The 15,202-nt window shown below is 34.6% G+C and overlaps 1 protein-coding gene across 1 annotated transcript in view; it reads left to right on the top strand.

Annotated features, from left to right (window-relative positions):
- Positions 1–4,068: 4,068 nt before the first annotated feature.
- LOC131034234 (gamma carbonic anhydrase 2, mitochondrial) overlaps positions 4,069–15,202 on the top strand; it is a 36,583-nt gene continuing 25,449 nt past the window's right edge. The window contains exons 1-2 of the mRNA XM_057965683.2: positions 4,069–4,225; positions 4,304–4,429. Coding sequence (XP_057821666.1) covers positions 4,315–4,429 — 115 coding nt within the window. The 5' untranslated portion in view covers positions 4,069–4,225; positions 4,304–4,314. The remainder of the gene's footprint in view (positions 4,226–4,303; positions 4,430–15,202) is intronic.

The raw sequence follows: 15,202 nt of genomic DNA, 5'->3' as shown, positions 1-15,202 counted from the left end.
TATCATATAAATTCACGAGAAGAAAAAGAATTTTGTTTTAGATTCTATTACAATACTACTTCTAATCAATAACATTTTTTTTAATAATATAAACTTCGTCAACGACTATCTCATTTGATCAATTCAAGAAATAAAAGAATGTTAAGACCTACTTGATCTCGATGAGGGTTATTAGAACAATGAAAGTTGTTTCTTCCTACATTATAGCATGACTTCTCCAACTATATGATGCTCCCTTTTATTTAGAAAAGAAGCGACAATGTTGATCACCACATTGATCCCATGTGTATGGCTGGTAAAATAAAATGATTTTGAGTATCTAAATGAATTATGACAATGATATTCGCTTTTTGTAATACAAAAAAATGAGGATTCCAACTCGTTGTAAATAAATTTTTGATAAGAATTTAACTCCAATTTTTTGGGTCCCTCCCTAGATCAACCCCTATTCTCTTTCTAAATAGAATGATAATAGCAAGATAAGGAGGTTGGTTGGCTACATAATGTAATCAAAACTCCAAAAATGGGAGGCAACTCCATTATGGAGTTGTGCCCAATAGGTTCAACCCAATGCATGCCTTTTTTATTTACAAGCATATACTATTTTAGCAGTGTCACAAAAAAGGAATAATAATATTTTATGACAGTCTTCATAATGATACCAATCAATTAATGTGCAAATTTTCTAATGGAGGTATCACACCATATCTATTTCTAAATTTGCATGTGTAACAACTAGCTATAGTTGTGAAATAGCAGGGGGTGGTTGTCCAATTTGCATAACAACTTAGTATTGTTTATGTACTCAAAAATTTGGCATCAATGTATTACATTGATGCCCTAAGGCTACATTTAAAATGCTATAATAAAATGCATATTTTTACTTTGTGGAAGTCAGTCTTTCTAGCTATGGTATGTGGAAGTCAACTCAATGCATTGTTTATTAGACATAGTGTGAATGCATCATTGAAATTTAAGAAATAAACATTTGATATGAATACACAATGCTGCAATACAAGCATGTCTTCGTCTTTAAACACATTGACCTCTTAGTGGAATTGGTGTTTTGATAAAATATGTATCATAATGCTCTTATGATAATATGCATAAGTGTGCCTATACCATCATACATGTTCATAAGTGCATGATTGAATATGCATACAGATGAATATGTATATACATATTAGTTCATACACTATGTATGTGTATGTCAATGTAGTCATATTTATACGTATTCATTATAAGTGTTTTATTCATTTTTCTATCATGTACATGTGTAGCATCCATTATATCATCCAAATATGTGATTGTTACATGAGACTAAGTGGTATGTGTGTTAGTTTCCATCACATCCATTTTTTACAAAATGGCTAGATTCCTCTCCTTGACTATGTTCTCGTCTTCATCCAAACCTACAAAGACTCAAACTCATTTACATGTCAATAGGTTAGTCCTCAAAAAATCATAATTGATACATGTACATAGTAAGGAAAACATACACCGTTATGATTAGATCATCATTTTCTCATTTGCACATTTAAATACATTATTATTTTATCATATTTTTTCTTTAAATTAATCAAAATTTAAATGAATAGTATCTAAATAAAGTTTATTTGATTATTTTAATCAAGCCAAAAGATGAGACATGACATGTCCTAATCATACATGTTACTTTAGTAAACTTAGGGACCACATAGGAATCTCTCACTTTAAGTGAAATTCACAGTTTAAGTGCATAGTTATTACTTTTCCCCCATAAGTGGATAGTTATCACTTTTCCATCTCAAGTGGATGATAAGTTATCACTTTATGTCTCATATCATAAGATTAAGACACTTGTCATAATCTTATACTATCCTATGTCTCATCTTGGTCTATATAACTAAGCGTCCCTCATACATTGTATATTCATTCTATTGCATTCTCGATAGAAATACCAATTATTCTTGGCATATTTATCTTCTCATGTCCGTGTGTTTTCCATTGGGCCTCTAGATCTTGGGTGCCTGTCTACATTGCCAAATCTTACCCATCTTAACAATTATGAATTCTCCTTAATAATAGTACTAGTTTGTTCTTCGATTGTTGTATTATCGTCCTAAAGCCAAATTCACACATCAAATTTCATCACCTACATAAGTCTTGTTTATCATCATCAAATAGATCACACTCCACTATTACCACTCTTTACTACCCACGAGTCCTCCCCAATCTATCACCCTCATAATTTAATCTCTTTTGTGCCTTATCTAGCTCAGTGGACTACTCAATCTTGCACCAAAAAGAATGAAACAAAGTTAAAAGAACATAGGTACTTTAATCACTTTTAAATACTACATAAAAAATAATATAACTAGAGATAAGCATTGTTCTATGGGTAAAAAGATTTTAATATTTATAATAGTCACCAAAACTTTAATAAGATCAAAGAAAACAAGTGGGTTGCTCAAGGATATTCCTACAACAACTTTATTTAAACCTCAATACTATCTTCTTGGTGGCACACTTCTATTTGGCCTTGAGTCACTGAAGATAATCTTTTTACCACCTTGCTCAACCTCCAAGTGGGTCTTGATTGATACTTATGAAAACATTTAGTATGCATGCAAATACTATTTAGATTTGTTTCTTCTGTTGGTATGTGAAGTCAATTTTTTCTATCAAAGATTGATTAAGTTGTTGTTAACAAATTACATGGAGATTTTCAAGAGACTTACTATACTGACAATTTGACACGTGTACATCATATAGTTGTATGATTCACACTCTATTTTTAAAAATTTTTCTTCGAAGAGGATTTTACAAATGAGATGTCTTATGGTTTAGTTGGTCATGTTTTGTTTTTTTTTCAATGATTTACGAATTATCAAAACAATTATTTTTTTCTAAGATAATAAATATTGTGAGACCTTTGCCCATATTTTTTTCCTAGTATATTACCTAGTTTCCCACATAAATATGTGTGTTCTTCATTATTAATTTTCAATGTTTATTTTTGTGCTATTGATTATTTTCAGCATCTTCTACTTGAACCCATGACATCCTTTGCCTACCAAATTTCATAATTGAAATGATTATTTTGTAAGACTCATTCCACTTTCTCAAAGTCCAAATGTCTTTGACTACCAAATATTCCCTTGGTACAACCTTGAAAAGTTCGTGAATATTTTGCCTATGTCTCAAAGGGCTTAGAGCTCTCTCCAATTGAGTGGAGTTTGCTCAATGGAGTAAATCTTTAAATCATGGCTTGGAATGACCTTGACTCACCTATTTCTCCTCTTATGTTGAATTATTTAGGATTGGTATTTTAGGTGAGTAAAATGGAGTAGATGGATATAAATTTTAGTGTTGGTCAACATTTTATAGTCATTTTCATTGAATATACAGGTCACATAGAATTAAAAATAGGATTATCAAAACAATTTTATGATTATTTATGTTATATATAAATTCTATGTTATTTTTAATGAAATTGTGCTTTTGTCTTTAACTTTTGAGTAGTTTATGTATATAGGGTTAGTCATAGTAGATTATGGTTATTAAAATGTATTGAGATAATTTAGATTCTACACAATTTATAGTTGAAAGAAATATACAATACAATACAATTTTGTTTCATTAACGAATAAGATTTTTTAACTATTGATCATATTCTTAAAAAAATTATTTTTAAGGATACCTTTCTTAAATATGCTAATACATCAATTTACATGATGAGTCACACATCTACTATGATTACTATGAATCTAATCTTATAAAATATAAACTTCACATATATAATTACATATATAATTTTTTTTTTAACATATCATAATTACAATTTCTCTTCTAAAAATCTTATTTCTCATTTAAAATTTCTTAACTACTATATTTTTAATTCATCCTTCAAAATGATACTAATTTTTATCATTAAAAAAAGCTTAAGCTTATGATATTGCTATCAAGATTCAATTCCATAACTTTGAATCAAATCAAACTCATTTGATCCATGTTTGTTGAATAAGTCTCCAAGAACCTCTCCGTTAAGAATGATCCTCCAAATCAATTAAAGGAGGCTGTTGTTTTAAATAAAATTACCCCGTTACTAAAAAAAAAACTATTGCAAAGATGAATTTAGGGCGGACCTCAAACCCTCTTGCATAACGAATTAAGTCAGCCTCTCACACCCTCTTTCCACTGCTCTAATCATTCATTGTTTCTCTTATTTCTGGAGCATCAACAGGTGAGTTTTGCAGTTTGATCAATTATCGCAGCCGTTCCTGTCATTGAAACACTATATTTTATACCATATCTTTTACAGTTGCAAAGGAAATGGGAACGCTGGGGAAAGTGATCTACACAGCAGGCTCGTTGATTAGAGAGACAGGGCAGGCCATCGATCGCCTTGGATTGCTTCTTCAGGGCAATCACGTCATTCAAGAACAATGTATGTATAAATATTCGTATTCTTTCATTTTGTGTTTTTTCTTCCGTTTTTTGTCTGTGCTCATCAGCGAAAGGGGAAATTTTTTGTTGGTAGTCACTGGGTAGTTGGATTTGGAATTGTTTTAATGGGTACTCATTTCAATAATTTTGCATCTGTGAAGTCGGATGCAACATGGGTTTCTTCATTTTTAATTTTTAGTTTTATTTGTTGTCTACTATCTACCTTTCCGAAAATCCTATTCTCGATCACAGTGTGGATTTATTACATTCGTTTTAAAAATCAAATTTAGCTACTTTATTGATGCTCATAATGGATGTGCTAAAGTGGATATTTTCTATGGAGCCCTACGGTTAAATGCCTCGGAGAGATGATGAAGTGCTGAAATTGGGTAAATTCGCTGGTTGTGGTTTAATTCAGTATTAAACAGTCGAGGTCGAGTGGAAATTCTTTTTTTTGGTTGGAATTGGGTGAAATGCAACAGCCACCTCACTAAGTGCAACACATCCCCAACTGACAAATTCAAGTGTAAGGAACCATCGATTTTTATGGAAGAGATATCCCTTTGTTGTGTTGAATATAGGTGAAATACGCCCTTCCAATCACCCCATGTGGCGTATCCCAACAGACAAGGGCGTGCGTAGGTCCAAGGTGAATTTGACTGAGAGATACTTCTTCATAGTGACATCTATGTGGAAGGTTATTCCACAAGGGGATTTTCCAAATCAGAAATGAAATGGGCGCCCCATGAACCAAAGGATTTATTGTTGGTTATTGGCGGGTTTTGATTTGTGGTGCTTGCATTGTGGTCAAACTAAGAAGGGTGGTTCACGCAGTTATTTGTAGTGGAGGATTAGGAAGAGCCCATTGGAGTGGTTTTATAAGGATTTTGGTCGTGAGAGATATGGAAGCATTGAAAGCGTTTGCTGTAGCATCAGGCAGTATATTTGAGTTTGATAGGGCCCTGGAATTGCATTCAGTCTGGCTTTATTTGTTTGCCTGTGTTGTTTACTGGGCCGCATAATTACTAAGGGCCAGTAGTCTTCAATCTCAAATTGTCATCTTGACAATGCTCTGACTAGTCTATGCCTGCTGGATCTGGAATTGTTTTTGATGTTTCAGAAACTTGCTGGGAGGTTTTCCACGGGCTCAACCCAAGATTGTCACCCTGTCTAAATTAATATAATCTGAGAAGGAGCTGCAAAACTGACTCTCCTTGTTTTTTATTGCCAAATGTCTTTGTATTACTAATTATAAATTATCCTCTATGTAAAATGAGCCCTCCAAAGAAGCCCACGAAAAATGGCTGGGTTGGATTTCTGTAACATCAGCCGCTCTTCTGTATATTATTTTGGTTGGGCTGTGGTCTTGTGGTTGAGATGGGGTGTTTGACCATTCAAACGATCAAGGCTCAGTCTCCGGCAGGACGAGGGCCCTATGTGTGTGTACTTTGAAGTTTAACCAACAAAGTATCAGATCCTCTATGACGCTTTGTTAAATCCAACCAAATTTCATGGTCACTTGGCATGATCAAAGAGTGGCTGCATGCCTGTGGATTGTGAAATCTTTTTATCACGAGCCTAAGATTCAAGCCTGCTGGTTATTGTTAGAATTTTATATGTTCTGTGAGTTCTCATGGTTAACCTGAAATGAATTCTAAAATGTTAACAGTCAGCTGTAGAGATATTCTTCAGTTCATGCCGTGCATGTGCGTGTGTGAATGTGCAAACACACATACGTACACACGCACATATGTACACACATACACAAACATTCACACATACAGACATACATACATATATGTTGGCAAATTCTCCTTCTGGAGTGTAATCTAATTTTGATGCCGTGATTGAGGGGTATCTCTTTTGTTGAGTTCACCCAGAGCTTGCACCTAGATCTGGATGTGGTATTTTACTTTATCTAACATTCAACTTTTGTATATTTAAGCATGTAACATGATTCCTGGGAATTTGATCACGGGTCTTCATTACGAAAGCCTTGATGACTAACCACTTGATTTTATCCCTTTTGATTGCTCATTTTGATATTAAATATTTGTAATATTCTATAATTTGACATAGATGGGGGATGAACCTACATATATCACCATGCTAATTGTTGTATATAGCAGTTGTAGTTTAAGTGTAACTCCTATTATTCCATAATACTAATGGTATGGGTGTGATGTCCCCACTTTGAAATAGAATTTAATAATAAATAATAAATAATAAAATTAAACTATGAAAACAGCGAAATTAAAATATAAAAGAATGTAATTGAATATAATTAAGATATAATTAAGCTAATGAATAGTCAAAAGACATAAAATGAAAAGTTGCGACTCCCCCCAAATATGAGATATAAAAGGCAGTAGAGAATTTCATTTGAGGGAATGCGAGGTGCAGGTCTGATTTAAATAAGAAGTTTAGATCTGATTGTGAAGCTTGTGTCTCTTTCAAAGGGCATAAATAATGAAGTGTTGCTTATGGTGAAAGGGCGTGTCTCTTGCCAAAGGGCATGCATGATGAAGAGGTGTGACCTCTCCCTCACATTAAGAGATATAAAGGAAAGGAATCAAAAGCATCCAGGGAGATCACCATCGATCAGATCCGATCAGAATTATTATTAAGTTACAGGCAGTAACATCCTTGTTCTTGGTGGTATGCATGGGGATGTGCTTAATATATGCAGACTAATAATATTCTTCTTCAGAATTTAGTAGTAATATTAATAATATTAATAATATTAATAATTTAATATAGTAATAATTGAAAGACAAATATATTCACAGTCTCAGTACTTAATCTATTCTAATTCTTCTATTCCCCAAGGGAGATGGGTGCTGCTAGGGAAGGGCAGAGTAAAACCACTTCTATAGAAAGCCCCAAGGGTGAAAGGACTCCTCCTGAAATGTGGGCTGCAGGCCCCAAGGGTGAATGGACTGAGTTCCGGTAATTGGGGCTACATTAAGGAGGTGGTGTCAAGCGCCCTAGGCAGCCAATCCCTCTTCTGGGAATAGGGTCAGATTGGTTTGGGTTTAGGAGTGGTTTTAATGGCATCACAAGTTATATTACAAAGAATTAGTTAGTTATGCTCAATTAATAGTGATAGAAGGTAGTGACATAGATGTTGCTCTTGGGAATTGACAGTTTGTAAATAGGGGATGTTACAACGGGTATGGGTTCATATTTATATATACTAAAAATTCAAAAATTCAAAAATTAGTAATAGTCATAGTTGCCAATAACTGAAATATTTAAATACCTCAGAATTTTCAAAAATGAAAATACTCATATATTCACAATATGACAACTCAACAATTTGTCAAATGCCAACACAAAATGAAAATTACAATCAATATTCAATAATTTTCATATTGCTTTTCATCAAGAGCATCAAAGTTAGCCTTTAGTTCAATTTTATTTGAACCACAATCAATTGCAGTGCCCCTCCCATTAGCCATGTTACATGCAAAAGATGCCTCATCTATTGAGGCTTTGGTAAGCTGTGCAACTCTAGCATCCAAGTCAGCACACTCAAGAGTTACACATCCTGATTCCTCATCACCCCCTTATTGTGAAAGTGTCTTATATGACGAGACAGAATTTGGAGTGCACAAAGACCAAATCTTTAGCTCTTTTTCCACCCAATTAGTTGTGCGACATTTACAATTGCAAAATATAAATTATAAGTTATAATATATAATATTGAAAAAAAAAGAAAGAAAATAAAAAGATAAATTCTTCTTGAGGAATTTTTTTAGCCATGTATCTACCACTATTTATGAACATCTTTTTTGTACTTGTCTCAAAGAGCACAAACATCATAATTTTTTGAAGATATGAAGTGACCAAATTCATTCAAGACAACACTTTGTTCGAGGTACGTAAGAGCCCAAGTGAATGAGACCCTATGCTTGCAATGTGAAAGCCATTGTTCTCCACCACTTGACTCAAAAATGTTTTGGCTGCTTGGGCTTTGGAGTATAACTAAGAAGGAAAGCATGAATGAAATTAAACACTCCTGTGGATGTAGATTACAGTAGTAACTACTCCATAACCTTGGTCATAATTAAGGAAGTCAAATTCTTGGAAATGAATGGGTTTAATATTATATATTTATTTGATACATGAGAAGCAAAATCTAATGGTTATTCACCTAAGCATGCAGAGCGCTTCATGATATAGGTTTGAAATTTGAATATTAACATTTCACTTTGCCTTGGATGCATTCTTAATGGATAACCAATGTTTTTTTGAGTTTTTGGGGATGGCAAAAACTTTCTATTTTGGGTGACGGTTGGGGGATGATTATTAAAATAATCTACAATAATTAATATTCACATTGTAAAATAAAAATTCCAAAAGAATTAAAAGAAGATGAAGTTTAAAAAAGTGAGTACTAAATACAACATGTCGAATATGTAGTAACAATTCATTTATCCCATAGTTAATTTGATAGATTGATAATCATAGTAATATGAGTTACATATTGAGGGTTCATGACTCATAAGTAAGAACTAAGAGATGCCAGAAAAGGAAATGCTGCATCAAGTAGAGTCTAGACTGCATAAGTACATTGAATAACAATCTTAGAAATTTCACTCGTAATTCATTTGATAGATTGATAATCATAGTAATGAGTTACATTTTGAGGGTTAATAGCTCATACATAGGAGCTAAGAGATGCCGAAAATGGAAATCATGCATATTATATAGGTACATTGAGCAACAAGCTGATAAATTGGACTTATCATTTAATCGATATCATCAAAATTACTCTTCATCATTAGAACTGCAAGGCTCAATGGCCTTGTCTTATAGAACAAAACTAGCTGAGCATCCCACACCTTATTTTTCTTTGTTGGCTTTTCGGGCCGTATCTCCTATTGTGTGTTTTGATCTCACTATATTGATGTGTGTTGAAATTGATGAAATGTAAGGCATTGTGTATGGAACAAGTCTCTTTCCTTTCCTAGATTTAAGTTTGTTCCTCCTAACATAGTGGATGAAGTTGTTTGTTGATCAATTCCTCTCAATAGCAAAGAAACTAGAAACTTGAGTAAGGAGGCAAATGGCAAGTGTATTCAACAATCCTAGAGGGTCACTAGCTATCTAAACTCTTGTATGCTAAAGTGAGCTTGTCTATTCATGTTGAACTCTAATTTCCATTAATTCTTGTAAATTTGACCCACCATGTTCTAATCTTTGAAGCTTCATCTTGAGTGTACATGTTTTAGAAGGGCTTCATAAGGTTCCTCTTCACTTTCTTGTCATCAATGGGGACACTTTTCACATACCAGTTTGGATTCACTGCATATGCAAACTTGTATAAAGAGGTATCTCTGCTGAATTATGGGCTAAGAGGTATTTAGCTTCTTCCATTGCCCAACTCTAGGATAAGGAATCTCTCATGAATGGTGTCTTTCATATGGTTAAGCATGTTACATAGCACTCATAGATCTCCCCATGGCCAAGACAATCAGAATCCCATATCTTATAACAATGAAAACTGTGGATACACTAGATATGATGTATCTCGTGTTTGACCAAAACACATTACTGACTACAGCAACCTCCTTCACCTTTTTGCCTGACTCTTATTTTTGACTTGCCCCACTTAGTCCACACTTATGTCATGATGTAATGTTCCTTTCTAGAACATTGCTTATTTTTGCCCTAAAACAATAATCCTTACTCAAAATGATAATTGCATTAAATTTATAAATATGTCTTTGTCTAAAATATGAATTTATAATAATATTCAGATTGATGATTTATGGAGATATTCTGAACATACATCATATCTTGATTTTCTGCTATAATTCTCCTTCAAACCATGATGATTTCCTCTTGTATGTCTTCTTTGAAAGTGTTTTCCGATCTGCCTGAATTAAAGGTTTTTCCCTCTAACTCAGCTATGGCAATTTAGGGTTTTCATCCTTAACTTGCTAAGAGAATTTAAGGGGTTTCGTCCTTAACTTGCTAAGAGAATTTAAGGGGTTTTGTCCTTAAAAATCTCAATTTACCTTGGAGGGTTTTCATCCTTTTTGACTGTAATATTTACCCTCAAAATCACATAATATTTATTCTTAATTGATGTCCTCTCCACAATGAAATGATCTCTGTTTTATGTCTCATGCTAGAGGGAGCCACAACTTTTCATCACAACTATTGCCCTTATATCTCCAATAGACACAACCTTTCATTTGTTGCCCTTTGTCCTTTTTCATTAAATATAAGTTAATCTTTCATCATTTTTTAAGAGGAATTGCAGGTGTAAGAACATAACCTTCAATTTAGTTGACATTTGACACCTTTTAGATATCAATATACTTTAACAAGGTACCCCTGTTTGCTTTTCAATCTCGGAAGTGTAGGACTAGCAATCAACACCTGTGGTTCATATTCTGAAGGCTGCAATCTGTATTTGTGGCGGGGGCATGGCACATGATCTTGAGTTGCAAGGTCTCTTGAAATTTAAATATCCTCTGCAATAGAATGAAGTAGGAAGAAACTACATTGTCTACTGGTTTGACGATTTTTTTTCTCAAAAACAATCTAAACAATGACAAGGTGGTGCATCTGGACCCTCCTTGCATCCACTTCAACCTTACCAACCCACTCAATTTTACTAACATCCTTGAGTGCATTCTCCATGTTATGCACAGAACAAGGGTCCAGTAGATGTGCTTGGAAGCGGAATTAACTGATTTGCTTGTTGCAGTTAATGTATATGCTGCATCAGTGATCCTTTGCAGTTTGCACATTGGAAGGACCAACCTCCTCAATGACATCTTTCAGGATCTGAATTAAAACTCTGCATTCTTGCATTTTTATGACTAGTCAAGCAGTTTAAGGAAATAAGGCCCATCCTTATATGAAACTATAATATTGATGAGTGGATGGTGTCTAACATCCATCTGCTTGTCCATGATGATGTTGCAGCCCTGAGAGATCTATGTGGTTTTCATCGTTTCTCACCAAATTCACTCTGGAATAATTTTTGGGAAGATAGTGGTCCTCAATTTTGTCTCCCAAGGAGGCACATAAGAACTACTTGCTTGGGCTGCCTTTGCCTCAGCCTCTTAGAAATATGAAGAGTGGATAACATGGAATAGAATGCTATTGGCAAAGAAGAATCCTTTCCCAATGGCATTGGTTTGTCTTGAGCACGTGTTAAACATATGTATAATTTGATGGGAAGCTGAACCTATAGCTCTTTTTTACCCTTAGCTTCCCACTCTAGTCGCTTTACAAGTTGGCCCCAGGGGAAGGGATTTCTGTAGATTGAGTGAAAATCTTTCTAAAACAATCTGATAAATTTGGACCTCTGATCAAGTGTGAGCTACTCAGAAACCCCAACCCTTTTTACAGTGATGTGAAGAAAAATTTCAGTCACTCTTGTGTTGATGGGTGTTTTGTGACACACTCCGACACAGAATAAAATACGAAGTATTATATCCTCTCTTGAATAAGTAAACTTTAAATGCCAAACAATGTGATCAATTTAAGGTTACCCCAAGGTTCCTACTCTTAGGTCTTGATATGCAATGGGTAGACTTGGTGAAATGATGTAATTTGCTGTTTACACAAAGGGACTTACACTGCCACAAAGGTGGAACTTGAACATTCGATATAGCAATTTAGGTGATGCTTTCTTTCTAAACTAACTAAACTTCTACCACACAAAGATCAAAAGGATTAGGGTTAGGGAATCTAATCCAAGGTCTATGAACAATGATGATAATGGATAGTGCTTTAGATAAATGGATTCCTTGAGTCAAGCTTTGCTTCACCATGATAACAACAACTATACAAAACTGATGTGATCTCGAAAGGTAGTGAGATTTTCATGTTGTAAACATCCATCAAAATACCCTAAGTTACCGGTTCTGGTTTGGATTCGGGTTCAGATTCGGGTACGGATTCGCGGATTCGGCAAAATTTTTTTTTTTTTTTTTGGTACGGGTACGGGTTCGTCCGTACACATATATATATATATATTTTAATTTTTTTTAATATATATATATATATGTTCAAACTTCAAACATCAAAATTATATATGTTCACAGTTCAAACATACAAATGTCAAATATGAAACATACAATGTAACTTTCCCATACAATGATACATAAATGATAACAGATAAATCATAAATCATAAATGATAAATCCATAATTGCCAATGCCAATAAATATTCTGATATTGATATATCATAAATCATAAATGTAATATCATATTCATAATTTGCAAAAAAGATAATATTCAAGTTTCAAGTTTCAAAATGTGAAAATGTCATGACACAATAAAGTATAAAGTTAAACATTCAAATTACAAGCCATCTATGGGATTTAAATTCCATATTCATCTTCATCTGAAGCATCCAACCCAAGCCCACGGTCATCAAGTGGTTCAAATTCAGCATCAGTTGAACCAATATCAAATGGAATGCCACTCCCACTAGCTATGTCTCTCTCAAATTCCATAACTGCCTCGTCTATAGAGACATGGCAAAGTTGTGCAACTGTAGCATCTAAATCAGCACACTCAGGGGCTAGATCCCAATTCCTTGTTACACCCTCACTATATCCAGGGTCCTTATGTGACAACAAACGAAGGTTGGAGTGTACATAGACCAAATCCTCAGCTTTCTTTGCACCCAAACGATTACGTTTGACTGAGTGGATGAAGGAGTATGTACGCCAATTCCGCTCAGCTGAAGAAGAACTTGCAACCTGTTAAAAGTTAAAACATAATTAGAAATTTATAAATTAAAATTATAAAATAAAAATATGATAGCATCAAATGGAATTGGAAAACTATAAAAATAAAAAATAAAAAGATACATACTTGGGAGTTAAGTTTAATTGCAAGAGGCTGCAGGTAAATGGAGCCTTGACCATGTACATACCACCACTCATCAGCATCCATCCCATATCTAGCATTAAGAGCTACAACATCATGATTTTTTGCAGATACAAATTGGCCAAACTCCCTCATGACAATATTTCTTGTCTCCTCGTCTTGATATATCTTTTTAAAGGCAGCCCTATAGCCAGAAGCAACCTCTGCATCTCTATATGGTGGCACCCTCCTTGGTGTTGCAAGCATCTCTGTACTATAAAATTTTGGCGTCAAAGCAAATGCTAAGAGATGTAAGGGGATGGTCATCTTGTTCCAACGGTCAACAACAATTTTCTGCACAACTTTGAAAAATGTTTCCGTTGGGTCATTTTCTTTTCTATTTATTACTTCTTTTATTTTTTCCACCATGCAATCTATGCCATCATAAATCTCGCCCAAACATGGGTGATCAGTATCAGCATACTTGATCATGCTCATGATGGGCTCAGTGAAATTCAAAACATATTCCACATCATCCCACCATTTCTCACTAAGGATCAATGCTCTTACTTTTAGAGCTCTTTCTGTGTGGGACTGCTTCCATACACTCCACAAGCTGTTGATGACCATAGAACTCAAGGCGTCTCGCACCTTCAGAAGTCGTCTTAAGACGAGCGTGTGAGATGCAAATCGTGTTTCAGCAACCTAACATGACATAACAAAATACACAACATATATCAAATGCAAGTCTATAAAAAATACAAATTTAAAACTAAAAAATTAAAAAATAAAATTTAAAATTAGTAATTATAAATTACCTTCAACAACTCCAACTTGGAGAAGGTCCTGAAAATGGCTTGTGACATATGATGATTAGTCACAAACATTTGAATCTCCTCGCCCTCCACATATAGTTTTTTCACCCAATCAATTTGTGTGCCAAGCTTTTACATGATTAAATTGAGTGAGTGTACTGCGCATGGTATCCAAAAGATGTGACTATATGTAGCCTCCACTATAGTCCCTGCTGCCCTACAATTTTTAGCATTGTCAGTTACAACTTGGACAACATTTTGAGGCCCCACCATGTCAATGCATTCTATCAAGATATTGGCAATGAAACTTGCATCTTTCACTTGCCCCTCACAATCCACTGCTTTCAAAAACATTGCCCCTTTAGGACACACTGCTATAACATTGATCAATGGCCTATTTTTACAATCTTTCCATCCATCAGAAACAATGGTCACACCTGTTTCCTGCCATGTATCTTTGATGACCTTCAATTGTGACTCTACGGATGCTTTCTCCTTTGCCAATAAGGTGGTTCTCATCTTTTCATACCCTGGACAAACATAATCAGAAGGTGTATTGCAAAGAGTATGCACCATGTTCCGAAAGTAAGGTGATCTAGCAAGGTTGAAAGGAAGCCCATTGCCATAAAGGCAACGTCCAATTTTGGAATCTGCAATCTCTCTCAGTTCATTTTTGAAGGCAAAATCCAATGGGCCTCTTTTCTGTGAAGCCACAACATTTTGATTCTCTACTGCATCAACTGGTGGGTTTTGCATTAAAGGATGTGAACCAGCTGGTCTTGTGGAGCCAATGCTACTAGAAGGCCTCTTAGACATTGAGCTTGGATGGACAAGAGGATGATCAGTCTTTGCTTTGCTACTTCTCCTATCAGCTTCCTCTTGTTCTCTAATATATCCCAAAACTAGAGCTTTTGACAGCCCCTTGCCATCTGATCCCTTACAAAATTTTATTCCACGCCCAGGGATGAAACAAAGGTGGCCTTTCACTCGAAAGTATGAGCTGGTATACTCAGTGCCACAATGGTTGCATTGCCAAACAAAACCCCCACCACTAGACACTGGCTTGATCATTGTTGTATAATGCCAAAGTGGTGAATCTTGATCAATTTTAAAGG

The sequence above is a fragment of the Cryptomeria japonica genome, chromosome 11, assembly GCF_030272615.1.
Source record: "Cryptomeria japonica chromosome 11, Sugi_1.0, whole genome shotgun sequence".
NCBI lineage: Eukaryota > Viridiplantae > Streptophyta > Pinopsida > Cupressales > Cupressaceae > Cryptomeria > Cryptomeria japonica.
The sequence above is the reverse complement of the archived record's forward strand: the minus strand, read 5'-3'. Positions and strand labels throughout refer to the sequence as shown.